The sequence below is a fragment of the Hyaena hyaena genome, unplaced genomic scaffold (genome assembly GCF_003009895.1).
Source record: "Hyaena hyaena isolate Hyena2069 unplaced genomic scaffold, ASM300989v1 scaffold_891, whole genome shotgun sequence".
NCBI lineage: Eukaryota > Metazoa > Chordata > Mammalia > Carnivora > Hyaenidae > Hyaena > Hyaena hyaena.
This window is the reverse complement of record NW_024081525.1, coordinates 139,589-160,150: the sequence shown is the minus strand read 5'-3', so window position 1 is coordinate 160,150 and position 20,562 is coordinate 139,589. Positions and strand designations below refer to the sequence as shown.

Genomic DNA, 20,562 nt, shown 5'->3' with positions numbered 1-20,562 from the left:
AACTTCTTTCTGTTTCTAGCATACTAAAAATTTTTATCAGAAATGGAAGTTGGGTGGAGGGTGCCTGGGTAGCTCAGTTGGTTAAACATCCAACTTTGGCTCAGGTCATGATCTCACGGTTGGTGGGTTTGAGCCCTGCATCAGGTTCTGTGCTGACAGCTCAGAGCCTAGAGCCTTCTTCAGATTCTGTGTCTCCCTCTCTCTCTCTTCCCTTCCCTCTCTCATGCTCTGTCTCTTTCTCTGTCAATAATAAATAACATTAAAACATTTTTTTAAAAAAAGAAAAGAAATGGAAGTTTGGAATGGAATTTTTGATAAGACATGGCCATCTCGAAGCCCATACCTGATTCTGTGTGGTTTGGGCTATTGAGGAAGAGATTTACCAACTTCAATTGCATAAGGAAAGTCTAGGAAATAAAAGTAAATGAAGAGAACTTGTTTGGTGTTATAAAACTTTCAACATGGAGGAAAGTTTTTTTTAAAAAAACACGAACATTATTTATATTATATATATATATATAATATATATATATATCTATGTCTTGAATATCTCTATGTATTACACTGTTTTATAAATTCAAAAAATAGTTATAAACATAATTCAGACACTGACCAAGAACTCATTCTAAATCTGCACTAGTTCTTATGGATTAACCCAAGAACTATTTTTTAAATATCTTCCAGACCAATATTTCCAAATAAGTCATAAGAGTTAAAATCTTTTGTAACTACTGTTATTCTTTGCGATTATTTTCTTAGTTCTTTACAGGTTGGGGAAGGAATTTTACATTTATTAATTAGCATTTCTAACACTCCATCTCTGTAAGCTCTATCTCAATATTTGGGTAACTCTTTCCTGGCATTTTAAAAACAGGTTTTCTTTAAAGATGTGTTTTTAAGGGCACCTGAGTGGTTCAATTAAGTGCCAAACTCTTTCTTTTAATCTTTCAAATCTTCAGATACTTTCTTTTTTCTTTTAATATAATTTATTGTCAAGTTAGCTAACATACACTGTGTACAGTGTGCTCTTGGTTTTGGGGGTAGATTTCTGTGGTTCATCGCTTACATACAGCAGCCAGTGCTCATCCCAAGTGTCCTCCTCCATGCCCATCACCCATATTCTCTTCTCTCCCTGCCCATCAACCCTCAGTTTGCTCTTTGTATTTAGAAGTATCTTATGGTTTGCCTCCCTCTCTGTTTGAAACTATTTTTTCCCCTTCCCTTCCCCCATAGTCTTCTGTTAAGTTTCTCAAATTCCACAAATGAGTGAAAACATATGGTATGTGTCTCTCTGATTGACTTATTTCACTTAGTATAATACCCTCCAGTTCCAGCCATGTTGTTGCAAATGGCCAGATTTCATTCTTTCTCATTGCCAAGTAGTATTCCATTGTATACACAAACCACATATTCTTTATCCATTCATCAGTTGGGGCACATTTGGGCTCTTTCCATAATTTGACTATTGTTGAAAGCACTATAAACATTGGGGTATATGTGCCCCTATGCATCAGCACTCCTGTATCCTTTGGATAAATTCCTAGTAGTGCTATTGCTGGGTTGTAGGGTAGTTCTATTTTTAAATTTTTTTTTTAATGTTTATTTATTTTTGAGGGGGGAGGGGCAGAGAGAGAGGGAGACACAGAATCCGAAGTAGGTTCCATGCTCTGAGCTGTCAGCACAGAGCTCGATGCTAGGCTGAAATCCATGAGCAGCAAGACAATGACCTGAGCTGAAGTTGGACGCTTAACTGACTGAGCCACCCAGCCACTCCAGTAGAGTAATTCTATTTTAATGTCTTGAGGAACCTCCATCCTCTTTTCCAGAGTGGCTGCACCAGTTTGCATTCCCCCCAACTGTGCAGGAGGGTTCCCGTTTCTCCACATCCTCACCAACATCTTTTGTTTTCTGAGTTGTTCATTTTAGCCACTCTGACTGGTGTGAGGTGGTATCTCAGTGTGGTTTTGATTTGTATTTCCCTGTTGATGAGTGACATTGAGCATCATTTCACGTGTCTGTTGGCCATCTGGATGTCTTCTTTGGAAGAGTGTCTATTCATGTCTTCTGTCCATTTCTTCGCTGGATTATTTGTTTTTGAAGTGTTGAGTTTGGTAAGGTCTTTATAGATTTTGGATATCACTTATCCAACCTCATTTGCAAATATCTTTTTTCATTCTGTCGGGTGCCTTTTAGTTTTGTTAATTGTTTCCTTTGCAGTTTAGAAGCTTTTTATCTTGATGAGTTCCCAATAGTTCATTTTTGCTCTTGATTCCCTTGCCTTTGGGGATGTGTGAAGTAAGAAATTGCTGTGGTTGAGGCCAAGGAGGTTGTTTCCTGCTTTCTCCTCTAGGGTTTTGACAGTTTCCTGTCTCACATTTAGGTCATTCATCCATTTTGAGTTTATTTTTGTGTAAGATGTAAGAAAGTGGTCCAGTTTCATTCTTCTGCATGTTGCTGTCCAGGTCTCCCAGCACCATTTGCTAAAGAGACTGTCTTTTTTCCACTGGATACTCTTTCCTGCTTTGTCAAAGACTAGTGAGCAATACATTTGTGGGCCCAATTCTGGGTTCTCTATACTATTCCATTGGTCTATGTGTCTGTTTTTGTGCCAATACCATTCTGTCTTGATGATTACAGGTTTGTAGTAGAGGCTAAAGTCTGAGATGGTGATGCCTCCCACTTTGGTTTTCTTTTTCAACATTACTTTGGCTTTTCTGGTTCCATACAAATTTTAGGATTGTTTGTCCTAGCTCTGAGAAGAATGCCAGTGCAATTTTGATTGGGATTTAAGTGTCCAACTCTTGTGGCTCATGAGTTTGAGCCCCACATTGGGCTCACTGCTGCCAGCCCGTCAGTGCAGACCCCACTTTGGAAATTCTATTCCCCTTTTTTGTCCTTCCCCTGCTTGTGCTCTCCCCAAAATTAATAATTTTTTTAAAAACTTTAAAAAACCAACCAAACAAAAAACAAACAAACAAACATGTGATGACAAGGATATGGAGAAATTAGAATCCCTGTGCACTGCTGGTGAGAATGTAAAATGGTGTAGCTGCTGTGGAAAACCATATGGCCATTCCTTAAAAAACTATACATAGAATTATCACATAATCCAGCAATTCCACTTTTGGTTGTATACCAAAAGAAGTGAAATCAAAGACTCACACAGATATTTGAATACCCAAGTTCATAGCAGTGTTATTCACAATAGCCAAAAAGCAGAAGCAACTCAAATATTTATTGATGGATGAGTGAATAAACAAACAAAAAAATATAGTATATACATATGATGGGATATTATTTAGCCTTCAAAAGGAAAGAAATTCTGACATAAGCTACAACATAGATGAACCTTGAAAACATGCTAAGTGAAAAATGTCAGTCACAAAGGACACATATTGTATAATTCCATATGAGGTACCTGGAAGTGTAACATTTGTGAGACAAAAAATAGAACACAACAATCTGAGAATATTTAATGTCACTGAATTATATAGTTAAAAATAGTTAAAATGGTAAGTTTTATGTCATGTATATTTTACCACAATAAAATAATGCCCCCAACTATTGCTTAGTGTTCTTAAGTGCAGGAAGATTATAAATTCATATGGTGAAATCTTACCACTCAATGTGATGGTATTAAGAGGTGAGGCTTTTGGAGCTTCTGCACAGCAAAGGAAACAATCCACAAACTAATAGGCAACCAACGGAATGGGAAAAGATAGTTGCAAATAACATATCAGATAAAGGGTTAATATCCAAAATCTATAAGGAACTCACCAAACTCCACACCCAAAAAACAAACAACCCAGTAAAGAAATGGGCAGAAAATATGAACAGACACTTCTCCAAAGAGGACATCCCGATGGCCAACAGACACATGAAACGATGCTCAGCATCCCTCCTCATCAGGGAAATACACATCAAAACCACACTGAGATACCCCCTCACACCAGTCAGAGTGGCTAAAATGAGCAAATCAGAGAACTCTAGATGCTGGCGAGGATGTGGAGAAACGGGCACCCTCCTACACTGTTGGTGGGAATGTAAACGGGTACAGCCCCTCTGGAAAACAGTGTGGAGGTTCCTCAGGAAACTAACAATAGAACTCCCCTATGACCCAGCAATAGCACTGCTAGGAATTTACCCAAGGGATACAGAAATGCTGAGGCATAGGAGCACATGTACCCCAATGTTCATAGCAGCACTCTCCACAATAGCTAAAACATGGAAAGAGCCTAAGTGTCCATCAACAGATGAATGGATCAAGAAGATGTGGTTTATCTATACCATGGAATACTACATGGCAATGAGAAACAATGAAATCTGGCCATGTGTAGCAACATGGATGGACCTTGAGGGTGTTATGCTGAGCGAAATAAGTCAGGCAGAGAAGGACAAATATCATATGTTTGCACGTATAGGAGGATTAGGAGGAACTTAATGGAGGACCATGGGGGAGAAGAAGGGGGGAAACGGTGGGGGAGAGGGAGAGAAGCAAACTATGAGAGACTCTTGAATGATGAGAACAAACTGAGGACTGATGGGTGTGGTGGGGGAGATGGGCATGGAGGAGGGCACTTGTGGGGATGAGCACTGGGTGTTATATGGAAACCAACTTGACAATAAACTATTTGTAAAAAAAAAAAAAAAAAAAAAAAGAGGTGAGGCTTTTGGGAGGTGACCAAGTCATGAAGGCTCTGCCCTCATGGGCAATAAAATTATAGATGACACTCCAGAGAGTTCCCTTGTTCCCTTCCACCTCGTGAGGACACAGCAAGAATATGGGCATGTTTGAACCAAGAGGCTTTCACCAGATGCAGCATCCACCAGAACCTTAATCTTGAAATTCCCAACCTTCATGACCATGAGAATCTGCTGTTTATAAGCTCTTTGGTCTATAGGGTTTTTCATAGCAGCCCAAAGGGACTAAGGCACATGAGCTATGAAGTGTGAGCTGAATGTTAATAAGCTATGTGTCGGCCACACAAGTTACATAAACCGTCTTCAAACAGAAATACACGTAAGGTGAGGTTATATATATATTGATCAGTTAATGAAAATGCAGCCAGAGGCTCACAGGAACCTAACCTATATCTTTCCCATGAGCAATGTTTAATGTTTACAAATTCATTGCTCGTGACAACTTTATATAGAACCTAACTATGTGAATAGCAAGTAGCAACCATATGTTTTAACATCCATTATACATTATTTTGCTTTAAATAGTCCATTCTTTTTTTTTTAGTCAATTCTTTTTTAAAGAAATATATTTTTTTTTTGTTAAAAAATTTTTTTGATGTTTGTATTTATTTTTGAGACAGAGAGAAAGCATGAGATGGGGAGGGCAGAGAGAGAGGAAAACAGGAGCCAAAGCAGACTCCACACTGACAGCAGAGAGTCCAATGTGGGGCTCGAACTCATGAGTGATGAGATCATGACCTGAGCCGAAGTCACATTTAGCTGACTCGGCCACCCAGGTCCCCCTTATAGAAATTTTTTTTTTAAGGGAATGTATTTTTTTTTAATATTTTTATTTATTTCTAAGAGAGAGAGAGACAGTGTGAGCAGGGGAGGGTCAGAGAGAGAGGGAGTCACAGACTGAAACAGGCTCCAGGCTCTGAGCTGGCAGTCAGCACAAAGCCCGACGCGGGGCTCGAACCCACGGACCGCGAGATCATGACCTAAGCGAAAGTCGGACGCTTAACCGACTAAGCCACCCAGGCGCCCCCCCCTTATAGAAATTTTTTAAAGCATATTTTATATTTGCCATCTGGAAGCTATTTTTATAAAAGCTGAATTTGGGGGTCCCTAGGTAGCTGTCTGTTAAGCGTCTGATTTTGGCTCAGGTTATGGTCTCATAGTGCATGAGTTCAAGTCCCACATTAGGTGAGCTTGAGCCTGGCTTCAGGTGAACCCCACTTCTCTCTCTCTCTCTCTCTCTCTCTGCCTTTCACTCATTTGACCCTCTCTCTTTCAAAAAAATAATAATAATTTCCAGATCTCTCATTATCATGCTTATGCTGTCCCCTACTTTCTTGAATACAGCTGATCATTGAACAATGTTGGAGTTGGGGTGCTGACATCCCAAACTGTCAAAAATCTATATACAACTTTTGACTCCCCCAAAACTTAACTACTAATAGCCTACTGTTGACTAGAAGCCTTACTGATAACAGAAACAGTGAATTAACTATTTTGCATATGTATTATATGCTGTATTCTTACCATAAAATAAGTTAGAGGAAAGGTTATTAATAAAAACATGAGGAAATACATTTCTAGTACTATACGGTGCTTATCAAAATAAGTTGACTTGTTCAGTTTAAACCCATGTCTTTTTTTTTTTTTTTAATTTCTGAGACAGAGAGAGAGAGAGAGCATCGGCAGGGGAGAGTCAGAGAGAGAGGGAGACACAGAATCTGAAACAGGCTCCAGGCTCTGAGCTAGCTGTCAGCACAGAGCCCAACGCGGGGCTCAAACCCACGAACTGTGAGATCATGACTGGAGCCAAAGTCGGATACTCAACTGACTGAGCCACCCAGGTGCCCCTAAACTCATGTCTTCTGAGGGTCAACTGTTTCTGGAGGAGATTTTAAAGTGTAATAATTGTTTTAATATCTTTGTCTACTAATTCTACCAAATGTCATTTTTGTGTCTGTTCCTACTGATTTTTTTTTTCTCATTGTCATAATGTGCAGCTTCTTTTCATGTCTGGTATGTTTTAATTGCATACCTCAAAATTTGTCACTATGACTTTTGCCTTCTAGGGTGCTAGGGTTGTTTTTGTTTGTTTGTTTGTTTGTTTTTAATTCCTTTAAATAATTTTGAGCTTTGCTCCGGGATGCCATTAGGTTACCTGGAAACAGTTTGATCCTTTTGAGATTTGTTTTTAAGCTTTGTTAGATGGGACATGAATAGCCTTTAGTCCAGGGCTAATTTGGCCCTACTACTGAGCCAATACCTTCCTGACTACTCTATTTGAATGAGAGCCCCTGTCTGTTAGGACTTTTTATTTTGGCCAGAGGGAGCACAAAGTATTACCAGGTATGTATGTGTGAGGTGCTGACTTGTTCAGCTTGGTTCTTCCTGGCTCTTGCTGCGCAAGTACTGATGAATACTCAGCTGAAATTCTGAGGGAGAAATTTCTGCAGATTTCTAGAGTTTTCCTTCTGAGCAACTTGCTACTGCTTAGGTTCTGTGTCCCATGAATTCTAGCCACCCTGGAGTCCTCTGCTTCAGAATTCCGTCTCCTCACTTCAGGAAGACTTCAGGACTTTGTTCGGGTTACCTTTATGAACGCGGGAAATTTTCTCCAGGCAGGAAGCTGGGTCAGTCAGACACCTTGGCTCCTTGTCCTTCTGTCTGCTAGTTCTTTCTCATTTCCATGACTTTCCCCCATACTTTTAAGTCTTAGATTTGGGGGGCATCTGAGTGACTCAGTTGGTTAAGGGTCCAACTTCAGATCAGATTATGATCTCATGGTTCATGGGTTCGAGCCCCGCGTCAGGTTCTGCCAACGGCTTGGAGCCTGGAGCCTGCATCAGATTCTGCCTCCTCTCTCTTTGCCCTTCCCCCGCTCATGCTCTGTCTGTATCAAAAATAAATAAACATTAAAAAATAAAAAGTAAGTCTTAGATGTTTGAGCCTCCAGCACTCAGTCCTTGGGGTTCTTCCCTTTTTACTCCATATTCACTCTCTTATGAGCTCACCTCTTCATGCGGTTTTAACATGGACATTATACTCATGAGTTCTCCATTCAGTTCTCCAGTCTGGCTCTCACTTCAGAACCCAGACTTATTTTTCCAATTGCCTCATGATACCCTAATATCACTTTGATGTCTAACTGTCATCTCAAACTTAACATATCCTAAAATTGGCTCCTCCTATATTCTTTTTTTAATGTTTATTTATTTTTGAGAGAGAGACAGAGAAAGACAGAGCGTGAGCAGGGAAGGGGCAGAGAGAGGGAGACACAGAATCCAAAGCAGGCTCCAGGCTCTGAGCTGTCAGCGCAGAGCCTGATGTGGGGCTCGAACTCACGGACTGCGAGATCATGACCTGAGCCGAAGTGGGATGCTCCCGACAGAGCCACCCAGGCCCGCTCCCCATATTCTTCTTAATGGCAACTTTTCTCTTCTAAATGCATGAGGTAAACACCTTGGTGTCCTCTTTGACACTCTTCTTTCTCTTACTCTTCAGATTCAGTTTCTTGGAAAACCCTGGCCACTCTACCATCTCACACCCAAGAATTCAGCACTTCTCCCCTGGTCCACACCACCAGCATCCCTTACCTGGCTTAATATGACAGACTTACACGCCCTGCTTCTTTGGACTCTATTGCCCAATTCATCCCGATTCATCATAAATTGTAGCGTATCTCTCCTCTGCTCAAAATCCTCCAAAAGCTTCCCAGTTGATTAAAAATAAAAACCCAAGTCCTTACTATGACCTACAAGACCCATCACCACTCTGACCCTTCCATCACCCACAGGCCTGTACTCTCTCCACTCCCCTCCCTCTTTGCTGTTTCTCAATCATTCCAGCCCCTACTCCCTCCAGACCTGTGCCCATGTTACTGCCTCCATTGGAATTCCACGGAGCGTTTTCTCCACACTCCCATCAGGTCTTTACTCCTAAGTTGCCTTTTCAGTTAGACTTTCTCTAATTTACCTAAGTATCTAAATATCTTCATATATATTTCCTTTATTACTCCTCAACACCCGTCTAAGGAAGATGCTAGTAACTATTCCTATTTTACAAATGAGGAAAATGGAAGTTAGAGAAGTTAAGTGAGTTGCCCAAAGTTACACTGCTAGTAAATAGTAGGGCATGCAGAATGATTCCAGAAACACATCTCTCTCTCTCTCTCTCTGTGTATCCTATATATAGGATATTTATCATATAGATATCTCTCTCTCTCTCTCTCTGTATCCTATATATAGGATATTTATCATATAGATATCTCTCTCTGTGTATCCTATATATAGGATATTTATCATATAGATGTATATATATATTATCATATAGATGTATATATATTATCATATAGATGTATATATTATCATATAGATGCATACACAACTGCCATGAAATACAGCTATTTCTAACCTCCCTGTTTGAGGGAACTGGTGGAGACTTAGAAGCTCCGATCTAGCTAGAATTGATCAGGCATCGACTAAGCGCTAGGCACTGTGATCAGTGCTGAGGATTCAGTTGCTGTTGTCCTCAAGGCCCTCACAGCTGGGAAAACGGAAGAAGTCACCTACAAGCCCCGTAGGGGAAAGAACCAGGTAGGACCCATGGATAGAAGTTATAAGGGAAGATTCTGATTGGTCAGAAGGACGTGTTCCCAGTGGCCAAAGCTGTCTGAGACACAACGGGCTGGGGCAACTTCTCTCCTGGCAAAAGTGAGGAGACAACTGACCTGGCTATTACAGAAGAGACTGACAAGCATACGGTGGCTGGTCAATCACTTTGAACTGGGATTTTCCAAGAAATGTTTCAACAAGATGACTCTCGGCAGAGATGCGTGTAGGGCTGAGGGAGCTAACAAGAATGCTTCTGCGCCTGGGGAACAGGTAGGGGCCAGAACACATTTCCACCCTTTACCAATTAAGGTGCAGGGGGATCTAATTATAGCTGGAGGCTTGGAAAAGAGGCTCTCGGAAAAGAAGTTTCTGGAGACCTGGAACGACGCAGCAACATCCCCAGAGACAACCACCACACCTCTGCGTCTCTCCTCAGCTTGCTGTTATCTGCTGCGCCACTCGCTCACCGAACCCACATAGAGCCGGTTCCCTGCACTGACCACTGGAGGTGCAGTTCAGAGAGGAAGGAATACGGTCCCCAAGGGTCCGGGTCTGCGGGCACCCAGCGCGTGAGAGGAGGCGGGAGATGGCTCTAGAAGGGCAGAGAATAACCAGCACAGTTGCCTAAGGACCCTGATTGCTAAGAAGCAAAAAAATAAAAACCAAAAACAAACAAAATCTCCCTGTAAAAATGAACGATTAGGAGATGAACCTCAACTGGGGGGGGGGCGGTGGGGGGAGAGTGGAGAAAATTGGAGCTGAACGGAAAATCTGGCTCCGCTCTCGGCACAGCTCCCTCCCAGGGCTCCAGCCGCCCCGGCGCGCCCCGGTGCGCACCACCTGCCGCGGTGTCTGCGCGAAGCCCCTGGCCGGGCAGCCGACCCTTCCGCGCGGCGACAGGGAACAGCCGCGCCCGGGGGCTCCGTCCGGCGTGGAGCGGACGAGGAGGCCAGGCCGGGGCACGCGGCGCGCCCCTCCCGGGCGCCGGTGCCCGCGGGGTCCGCCCCGCCGGCGGGAGCGCACGGGGTCGCCGCGGCCGTCGGGAGGCCCGGCCGCGGGACGAGCGGGGCCCTCCACGCGGGCAGAGGCGCCGAGGTTCGCGCGGCCGGGATCCAAGGCGGAGCCTTCTTCCCCTCCGCGTCCGCCCACCGCCCCCCTCCCCACCCCCGGACCCAGAAAAGGACACGCACACAAAAACTTTTGCCACACACTATTAATATATTCGCGTTTCCTCCCACTTTCCCAATGGGCTACCAGCTGCAGAACTCCTGAATAGAAAGCTTAATTGTGCTTTGTCATGCAGAGTACCTCGATTTTCTATAGAAGGTTACAAAGGGCCATTTGAAGTATTTCTTTCTCCCCTAATAGTGAACCATTTGCATAGGGCACCTCCGCGCCTGCCAGACCCAGGTAGCAGCGCCTAAGCCCCGAGGCCCCGGGGGTGACAGAAGTCCGTGTGGTTTCCACTCCTCTGCCTCCAGCCCCGCATCCCGACTCCTCTCTCCGTTTCCTCGGATCACAGCCAGCCCGCGCAGCTGAGTTAGAGGACGCGAGGCCGGGGGCCTGCGGGCCGCGGTGGCCGGGCCGCCCCGGCTGACCCCTCGGTGGCCTCGGGCCGTCGCGGCCCCTGTGTCCTCAGCGGGGCCCTGTCCCAGGCCGGGCCTCCTGAGCCCAAGCGGGGCCCTGGCCCGCGACCCGCACCGGCGCGTCCTCGCGCGAGGCGCACCGCCCACCTGCCTCCCGCCCCGCGCCCCGCGAGGCGCCGAGGGAACTGGAAGCCGATTATGATTTGGATCCGGCGCTGTTCCGTTTCTCCTGGTTGATTGGCAGCGCTGCCTTCAGAATATCTTTTCTTGTTGCTTGTTTTGACAGTTCAGATCCAGGTCTGTGTGACATATAAAGCTAATAAAATTCTAATTTCATTGTTAATCTCATTTCATTGCAGTATAGGTTTTTACCCTCACACCTGCGTGGCAGGGTATAATTCCATTAATAAAAAAAATCAACATATTCATTGCATGTCTTTTCCCCCGATGATATATTGTGAGCAGTGTGAGTTGAAAAAGAACCATTTATTCCCACCGTGAATGAGCCTGCATGGGGCGGGAGCTTCACCTGCCCCTCAGTCAATTAGGAATGTATCGAAAAGTCTAGCAGAAAACGAGTTAAATTAACCGTTCGCTAATTTCCTTGTGTCCCTCCTACATAATCCCTCCTTTTCAGCTTCCAGAAATTACCACATGTTGCAAGGTTCAAATAGTGCCTAATGAAACAGTGACCAAACGCTTCTCCCGCCAGCGCCACGGTGGGGAGAGCCCTTTCGCCGGCCTTTAAAGCCGCGCGATCTCCCAGTCCCGGTTCCCTTATGCTTTAATTAAAAAAAGAAAATAAAAAAGAAGAAAAAAAAAAGGAAAAAAATGGATTCTTTGGTAGAAAGAAAAAAACCTAAGCTGTCAATAACTCTTGTTCCAACCGGTGAACTTATATTGCTGCCCACCCCTTACCACCGATGACGCGGTGGGGCGCCCCAGGCGGGGACCCTAGTAAGGGTATTCTCCCCTCTCACCAGACAGCTGGGGGCCTGGAGTTGGGAGGGTTCAGCCAGGACTGGGGAGATTGGAGGAGGACAGGGAGATCAGCCTGGAGAACAAAGGAGAGAGAAGGAGACAGAGAGAGGGGGAGAGGGAGAGAGACCCCAAGGCAGAAAGAGACAGAGACAGAGAGAAGCTAGCAGAGACCGAGAGGATAGCAGATATGGCTAGACAGACAATAAATGTTACCAACTCTCAACTCCCTTCTTCCAAGTTTAAACCACGTGTCTGGCTCAAGCAACTCTTCAGGCCCTCGGGGAAGGCGTTTTGAAGTCTTGAAATGCGAGACCCTAATAATTAATCGTGGTCATTAATTAATTAAGGAGGAAAGGGGGGAGGTGGCTTGCTGCTGCTTGACCCCAAACAATTTAAATTAGGCTTTGTGAAGGTAGACTCCCAAAGCCTGCCCTCCCCCTCCTTCCTATTCTTTCTCTTTCACGCTCTCAAAAATTTCCATTATAATCCTCAGTGGTCTGGGGCCAGGCGAGCTGCGTGTCCTTCTCCAGCCCTTCCTCGCACACTGAGGCTGTGCGGGTCGGAGCCGGCTGCTGCCCACGGGCAGGGAACTCTTTCCCACTCGGAGCAGCTCCACCTGCCTTTTTTGCTCTGCACCTGCTGTGGGTTTTTTCTCCCTGAACTTTAGGAATCAAGGCGTTGCCTGAGAACTAGTCCCGTTGTAGTATTCATACAGGCTAAGCATTGCTACGTTTTCTGTTTTCTCCACCTCCTCTCTCTCTCCCTCTCTCTCCCTCCTCCCTGTCCCTCTCTCTTCCCTTCTTTTGCTCCCTCCCTCTCCCTCTCTCCTTCTCCACCCTCCGGCTTGAGACTTGAGTTCCTTATTTGAAATGGTGCAGCTAATACAAAGTCATCAAAGCACTATGGTTCTTGTCTTAAAGTGACAGCCCTCTTTATGGGGCTGTTTAAAATACGCCCCCTGCTTTTCAATGTCTCTCTATCCATCTTTGTCTGCTCTTCAGAAAAGCGGACAATATAAAGCCCAGCCTGGCGAGCTCCCCACGCTCAGGCCTGGGCAGTGCCAACCTCCGCCTTTAAGCAGATTGAAATTGTCACTGCTTCATTAATCTGAAACTAGTTACTTTCCTAAGCACACAGCACACACTTCCGATCTGTCAGGATTCACTCAGAGGAGCCCCTGGGGCCTTCCTGGGTTTGGGATTCAGAAGGCTCAACAAAGGTAGGACAGGGGTTCAGAAAACACAGGGCTCAGCTTGCAGAAAGGCAATGCCCAGTGCGGAAAGGCAGGTCCTGACATCAATGTAAGGGCACACAAAACACTATTCTCAGAGACAATGGGATGCCCAGAATGTTGGAGGGTGCCTTGGAGAATAAGGAACACAGCCATGGGGACAGACAACAATATCTACCTCGATGTGGAATAGCTTTCAGGACTGTGAGGTCTCACAGAAGAAACTGACTTTCTGAAACAGAAGAAACTTACTTCCAAATATGAGTCAGGGCTGGCTTTGTTTTTTCATCTGAGCTCGGATTCAACTCTGATACAGGAGAGGTCTCTTCAAGTTCTGGTTCTTTTTGGCCCCTCCTCGCTTCCAGCCTGCATTAGGAACTCCATGTGCCTGGCCCTGGGTGGTAGGAAACCTGTATCCCTGTAGAACGTCTTATCTTTGGTGAAACAAACTGCCCTATTTCTTCACACTTTCACTGTTAACAAAAGACAATGCAAAAGATTCTCCTACTTTTAATATTTCCACTGGCTTAGAATAGCAAGTTTTTGGACTGAATTCTATTCCACCTGATTTAGGGGAGAGACGTGGGCATTTTTTTTTTTCAGAGAAGCTCATTTTTCAGTAATGTGAGCCTAAAGATTTATAAAATAGACTTATATTAAATTATGTTAATAGAAGCCTAGTAAATGCACCATTTAATTGCATGGAAAAAATGTTCTCTTTTAAGAGGTCTGTCACCTTAACAGGTACATTCAAAGATTCCCTGTGAATAATGAAAATAGGAACAATTGCTTTGATGCACTGAGCTGTATTCATCGTCTAGGACAGCTTTAGGCTGTGTTTGGAGAGGGTGGGAGGAGCTCCTTTTAAAAGCAGTGATTGCTCCTTTAAACCCAATTTCCTCTGGCAAATAGGTCTATTGGAGTGTCATTCTCCTCTCCCAACACCCCTAAGTCTGGGCCTGAGAGTTTACCCAGACCTCTCTCTCCTGGCTCTCTCAACTTTTTCTCCTCCCCAGACCCAGATCTAAATGCCTTCCCACCTCCCTCAAAGAAATCTTCCAAGTGCCAGGAAAAGTGAGTCTACCTTACCTGCAGGAAAGGTAGAGGTGGGAAGCAAAACAAAACAAAATCTGGTGCAAATAACTCTTCTCTTTCCGTATATATGACCACCACCAGCAGAGCGCTCTGTCTCTCTCTCTCTCTCTCTCTCTCTCTCTCTCACACACACACACACACACACACACACACACACACACACATCCTGTTGCTTTCTGTGACCACTTTCAGTCAGAACAGTCAATCACCTTTCTGACAAGTCTCTGACCAGTCAGGGAAAGCCAAGCAAACTGCATTTCTAATCCTGATCATGTTTGGTATAGGGTCCTGGTGAGGAAAGGAAGGAGGAGGCCAAAGATCAAAGACTTCACACCCCCAAGTTTTTCTTTCTCTTAAAATGCCCTCTGATATCATTGCGGGGGCAGAGGGAGTGTGGGATTATGTGTGTGTAGGGCGGAGGGGGACCAAGGTAAGATGACCCCTGCAGAACAGTTCAGAATAAGGGGCGCTGTCACCTGGTCTCTATCACCTGCACCGACCGACACCCTGGGGACAGGCTGCTGGCTCTCTTCTGCTCACGGCATGGTTTGCAATCAAAAAGACATGCCAAGTGCTAGTATCAATGGGAGGCCCTTGGCCTTGGGCTTGTGCTGGTCACTGTGGGAGGGTGAAGGGGAAAGGTCTCCGTTCTTCTTTTTCTCTCAGAATGTTAGGACTGGACTGGGACACAAGGGCAGGAGGTCATTCACTCCCACCCAGGACCTCCTCCTGTTTGAAGCCACCACGGGACTTGCTCTCAGAGATGGGCTCGACCACACTAATGGCTCCTGGTGCCCATTCCTTTTCTCTTTGTGGAGCACGATCCTAATTTCTACTTCTCATTTTCATTCTCTCTCTCTCTTTACATTATGTGTGTACAGGCCCCTAAGAGGCCACGGTTTGGGGGTAAACAGAATTCTGTTTTTCTAGTGGGGGCATAATGAAAAATTGGCATCTGGTGCTTCCCAGCTAGAGAAATTGTCAAGAGTGACCCCACACATCTTAAACATTCCTCTTTAATAAATCTGTGGATATTTCATAGAGTGTTTGATATCAAGATTGTTTAGCAGAGCATTTGTGGGTCCAAGTGTTGGCCTAGAATTTTTTGAACCTACATCAGAGAGTCCCAGTCTTGTTCAGATTTGCAGACTTCAGAAACATCAACTGATTACTCGGGGGGTGTAGTGGGGGAGATATAAAATCTACCCTAGTAGACAGGGAGACCTCATGGTTCACTCTTACAGTGAGAAGAAGGTCCACTCGGCACCGAATCTCCTAGAACCTCCCTGAAAACCCTAGAGAAGGTGCCTGTGGAGAATGTCCAACGTCTAGATAGGTACCTATGCCTGAAACTTTTTGCCTCCGGTGGGAGTGGGGGATGTGCATTGTTTATTCTTCTCTTCCCTAAGGCGTTTTCCCCAAAGACAGGAAGGAGGGCCGCTGAGACCGTCCAAGTAGCCCAAAACCTGGCGAGGAGGGCTGGCGCCGCGCGCCCTTCTCGGGGCGGTGGCGCTGGGCGCGCCGCGCAGCCCGGGTGTGGCAGGTGGGTGGCTCCGCGCTCCGGGCGAAAGGCCCGGGGAGAAGCCAGGCGCAGAGGCTCAGGTTCACACTCGTCTAGAACTTGGGAAGGGCCAGGCCTGCGCGCGGGACGGCTGGGGGGCAGAGCCCCGAGTGGATGGGAGGGAGACGGAGGTGTGTGCCCACCGCCCCGCTGGGGCTTCGCTTTGAGCAGGAGCGCAGAGAGCTGCAGCAGGGGCTCTTTGTCCTTCCTATTCTTTCCCGGGAAAGAATTCTCCGTACACGCCCGTTCTCGCCTCGAAACCCCTTTCCTCCCACCCCTGTACGCACTCACAGAGCAGACTGTTTATGGGGAAGGAGAGACCGGATCTTCAAGAAAGACTGCGGGGCGGGCACCTCCTCTTCGCGGCGGGGAGCGCGACCCGCCAGAGGCTCCGCGCGTGACACAGAGACCCGGAGGCTCAGCCTCCCAGGCCTAGGCAGGAGCGAGCTGGATGCCTGTGACCGCAGCGCAGGACTGGGCCCAGGTCTCTGCACAAAGCCGTGACCGCTCCCTATTCAGTTCGACGCTGTGGGATCCCTCCTCCCTCCCGCCTGCCCTGGCCCGTACCCGAATGGGAACTGACCAGGGCGGGCTTCGGAAGTTGGAAGGGGGGCTTTCCTTCTCCGGAGCTTCCCGTGTGTGTGTGTGTGTGTGTGTGTGTGTGTGTGTGTGTGTAAGAGAGAGAGAGAGAGGGAGAGAGAGGGGGGAGAGAGAGAGAGAGAGAGAGACGGGGGGGGGGTGTCAGGCGTGAGGCGGGGAGAAAGAAGGAAAGAAAGAAAGAGAGAAAGAAAAAGAAAGCAAGAAAGAGAAAGACCATGGTCACATCCTCCCTCCTTTCCGCCTTTTCCCAAACTAGCTTCCTGATCTCAGTTTTAGAGCCCCATCTCACCTGGTGAGGTTTCCCACACATCTAAAGTAAACCAGACCTAAAGAAATGTGTCTCTGTGTTTTGTAAACCGTTCCTATGGCTTGAACCTCATGGGTGGCATCTTTACAGAAAATAATTCGAAATAACTCTGATGGATGTTCGTGGGCTCAGCTTGCAGGGGATGAGATCTAGTTTCCATATTCCCAGCTTCACTTCTGTCCCTTAGATGACAGGCCCTGGCTGCACTGAGCAGAGAGCCAGGTTGCCTTGCTGAAGGCAGAGCCAGAGTCAATCTCCAGGACCAGGTTTGCAGGAATTAACTCTGCAAGATGATGGTAAGAGAGGGATTAGAAGGGAACAGATTTAGGGAGACCAAGAAAAACTGCAAGAGTCCAAAGGCACCTCTGAGCTATTTTGGAAAAGTGAGAATGTAAATCTTTGGGCAGACTAATTCCCTATCCCTGCCTGTTTCCTTAGCACTGATGGAAACCAGCTAATTTCTTAGCTGCTGGCACAACCAGGAAGTAATGTTTCCAGTCACTTGCAGCATCATTTGTAAGTTTCCTTGGGTGGGCTTCCAACCTGTTTGCTGGACTGTTGCTCTTTCTAAAACTATTCTGACTATTCAAATTCCTTCACATAACTCAGGTTTTAGTCCTGAGAGATGTAGGGGGAATGGCAGGAAAAGGGGAATGACCAAATAAATACCTTCCCCTGCTAAATAAATCAAAGGGTTTGTCATTAAGTGCCAGTGTCACTTTAAATGGAGTGACTTGTCATATCCACTGTGAAAAGCTTAGCTATTTTGAGGATGGGGAGTTACTACCTGGTAGGCTAAAATCATGACTGAGGGCGTGCCACAAACTTCCTCAACCAAAGACCTACATTACCAGGTTTTAGTCAACACTTTCCTCTGAATTCTCAGACACATTCCTCCCCCCACACCCGCCCCGTCCATGCTTTTTTCTAGATATAGAGGAGAAGGAGATGGGGGAAAATGGTGAGAGCAAACTTCACAAATTTAAAACCTTGATTTTGTTTCCTTTATTTAAATAAATATAAATATAAATTTTATATAAAACTATTCACATACAAAGAGACCTCCAGCAACTTGAATTCCAATCTCTCCCCAGGCAAATTTTCAGAAAGTGAGACCTACAGGGTTTAATTTTCTAAATTATTTGCAATTCAATACTTTCATTAAAAAAAAAAAAACAGAAAATAGTCAAGAAACCCGGTGTTCCTCTTAGGTTCTGAAAGATGGTAGAGAAGGGGACCCGCCGACATGCGCTTTCAAAAACCTCCATACAGTGTTAAACTTAAATCAACGCTGTTTTTTTCTTCCCTCCTGTGTTATATGACAAGACTGAGTTGAATCTAGATTATTTACATTAAAAAAAAAAAGAGCTATAACATCCAGTGGAGCTTCAAACATATAGGGTCAAGGATTACACGTCAAGGGTCAGTCCGGACTCCTGCGCCCGGAGAGGGCTCAGCTTCCTTCTCCATTGGGACCACGCAGTGGGCGAGGATGCTGGCCCCTGCGTGCCAGCCGCGCTGGTGGTGTGGGGGCCGCCGGGCGCGTGTGGTGAGGAGGAGGCAGCCCTCCCTCATAAGGGAGAAATCTCCTTGTCATCATTGGCCGAGGCCGGGGACAAGGAGTCCTCATCCTCCGAGCGCGCGTAGTGCGCCTGGCTGCCGACACACTTGCAGCCCGCGTGACTGTTCCTCTGTGTGCCCTTCCCTTCCTTCTTATGCTTCACCCGGCGGTTCTGAAACCAGATTTTCACCTGTTTCTCCGACAGGTTCAGGTAGGTCGCGATTTCGATCCTCCGGAGTCGAGACAGGTACATATTGGAAGAGAATTCCCGCTCGAGCTCCAGGAGCTGCGTGCTGGTGAACGCCGTCCTCATTCTCTTGCCATTGGGTACCTGGCTGGCGTCCGAGCCTCCTGCAGACCGGCCAAGAGAAGGCAGAGAGGTAATTCTCGGATGACGCCTTCCCACCCCACGTGCCACCCCTTGGAAGGGACGCGTCTCGAGGACCCACCCGCGAAGCTCAACCAAACACCTGTATCCATCCCTCACCCTTTCCCATTTCGCGGCACTGCGTTACTCGGCAGGGAAGGCCAGGGACGCCCAAAGCAAGCGAAGGCCTTTGATGTGCGAGATGTAAAGTCAGAGGCTTAAAGGAAGGGTCGGGACTTGCATTGTCGGGTCGTTTCCCTTCAAGCCCGGTAGAGAAGCAAGCAGGCTTAAGCCAAAAGCCTCGAAACGCTTCAGCTAGCCCCGACGACGGAATGCCACGCTGAAGTTCAAACATAGCCACCCCAAACATCAGGCAACTAGCCTTCGATTTCTCAACCCTCAAGTTCGAGGTCTCAAAGGGCCCGATATTATGCAAGACTCGGACACCAGGTACCGGGCGTGAAATCACCAGGCTGCCCGGAGAGGTTCAAAGCTAACTTCCACCTTCGTGGGACTTCTGGGGACGTCTACACAGTTACACGAAAAGCCCCTCCTCCCACCCCACCCCGCCCCCCAGGCTGCCACTTCCTCCGCTGGAGGCGGAAAGTTTGCTCCTGAGAGCCGCGAAGGCGCGGCGCGCAGGTGCCCAGAGACCCCACCCTACCCATGGTGAGGCAGTGGAATCTCCGCGGGTCCCCCACGTTGTAGGTGGTGGCGGCACAGACAGGTGCGTGGTGCTGAGGGTGCCCCAAGGCCGCCGCGGCCGCCGCCGCAGCCGCTGCGGCCGCGGCGGCCGCGGCAGAGCCTGGCTGCTGGGGCTGATGGTGGTGATGGTGGTGCTGCGGCGGGTGGTGATGATGGTGCGCGTGGCTCACGCGCGGGCAAAACTGCGCGTCCCCAGGACCCGAAGAGAACTGACTCTTGAGCAGGGGCAGGGTCCCGGCGCCCCCCGGCGCCCCACTGCCCACGGCCCCTGCGCTCCCGGTCCCAGCTCCCCCGCCGCCGGAGCCCGCCGGCCCACGGGAGGAGTGCAGGTGCGAAGTGACGCAGAGTGGGCACACGCAGAACGCGCCACTCTTACGCGACGGGCAGCCGGCCCCTGACACAGACATCACCAGCGGGGATGGCATGCCCAGCGGGATGAAGAAATCTGGCCCGGGGTGCGGCTCAGGCAGCGAGGGTGCGGGCCGCGAGGAGTCCTTGATGATGAGCGAGTCGACATAGAAGGAGCGCGACATGTCAGGAGGGGTGGGTGGCTGGAGGTCCCGGCCGGCGGTGGCTCCCCCTCCCCTCTCCTGTTCTGAGCTCTGCCCCGGGTGCGGCGCGGACGCAGGCGGTCAAGCCCTTGGGGACGCGGAGGTGTTCGGCGTCTGGGCTGCGAACAAAGGGGTCCCTGGAGAGGGCTGGTCCTCACGTCCCCCGCCCGGCGCCCCGGCTCCAGGATTTTATAGCCCCCACCCCGGCACGTGATGCTGCAGAGTACCGCTCGGCTCTGGCTCCTCAGCAGCTCCCCACCCTCGGGATAGGCTGCCCGAGTCACAACAGAAGCGGCGAGGAGGGGCGGGCGCGCTGCAGGGAAGAACTCGAGGGAGGGGGATGGGGGAGACTTTGCAAAGTGTAGGTTTTGTTAATTTCGCGGGGACGCCGGCCTCCTCCGCCTCCTTCTCCACGCTTTCTCGAGAAATCAGAGCTGCATCCCTCATCCTACTCCTTTCCCTAGCCTGGGCCCCAGCCCAACTCTGCCCCACGCCCGGCCGAAAAGCGCACCAGGTGGAGACCTTGAGGCCTGTTTTAATAGGGATGCGCGGTGCTCCCTGCCCCTCGGTACCAGCTGTGGCTGAGGCGCGGTAAAGGGGGGCCTGCAGTTTGGAGCACGACTGTGAGGGCAGAGGACTGGCAGCGGCCCAACCCCGGATCGCGGCTTGCACCACGGATGGACACACACACACACACACACACACACAC

The 20,562-nt window shown here is 47.8% G+C and overlaps 1 protein-coding gene across 1 annotated transcript; it reads right to left on the bottom strand.

The window, feature by feature from the left end:
- Positions 1–18,240: 18,240 nt before the first annotated feature.
- On the bottom strand, positions 18,241–19,835 carry GSX2 (GS homeobox 2). The gene is made up of 2 exons (XM_039220463.1): positions 19,262–19,835; positions 18,241–18,581 (listed from the first exon to the last, which is right to left on the bottom strand). Exons 1-2 carry the CDS (start codon positions 19,833–19,835, stop codon positions 18,241–18,243), a joined length of 915 nt encoding a protein of 304 aa, XP_039076394.1.
- Between the last annotated feature and the right edge of the window lie 727 nt (positions 19,836–20,562).

Excerpts from the sequence above, each read along its gene's own strand:
- GSX2 (XM_039220463.1), bottom strand. The coding sequence starts at position 19,835 with ATGTCGCGCTCCTTCTATGTCGACTCGCTCATCATCAAGGACTCCTCG. Across the intron at positions 18,582-19,261 it reads ATTCCACTGCCTCACCATGG|GAGGCTCGGACGCCAGCCAG; the intron begins GTAGGGTGGGGT and ends GCCGGTCTGCAG.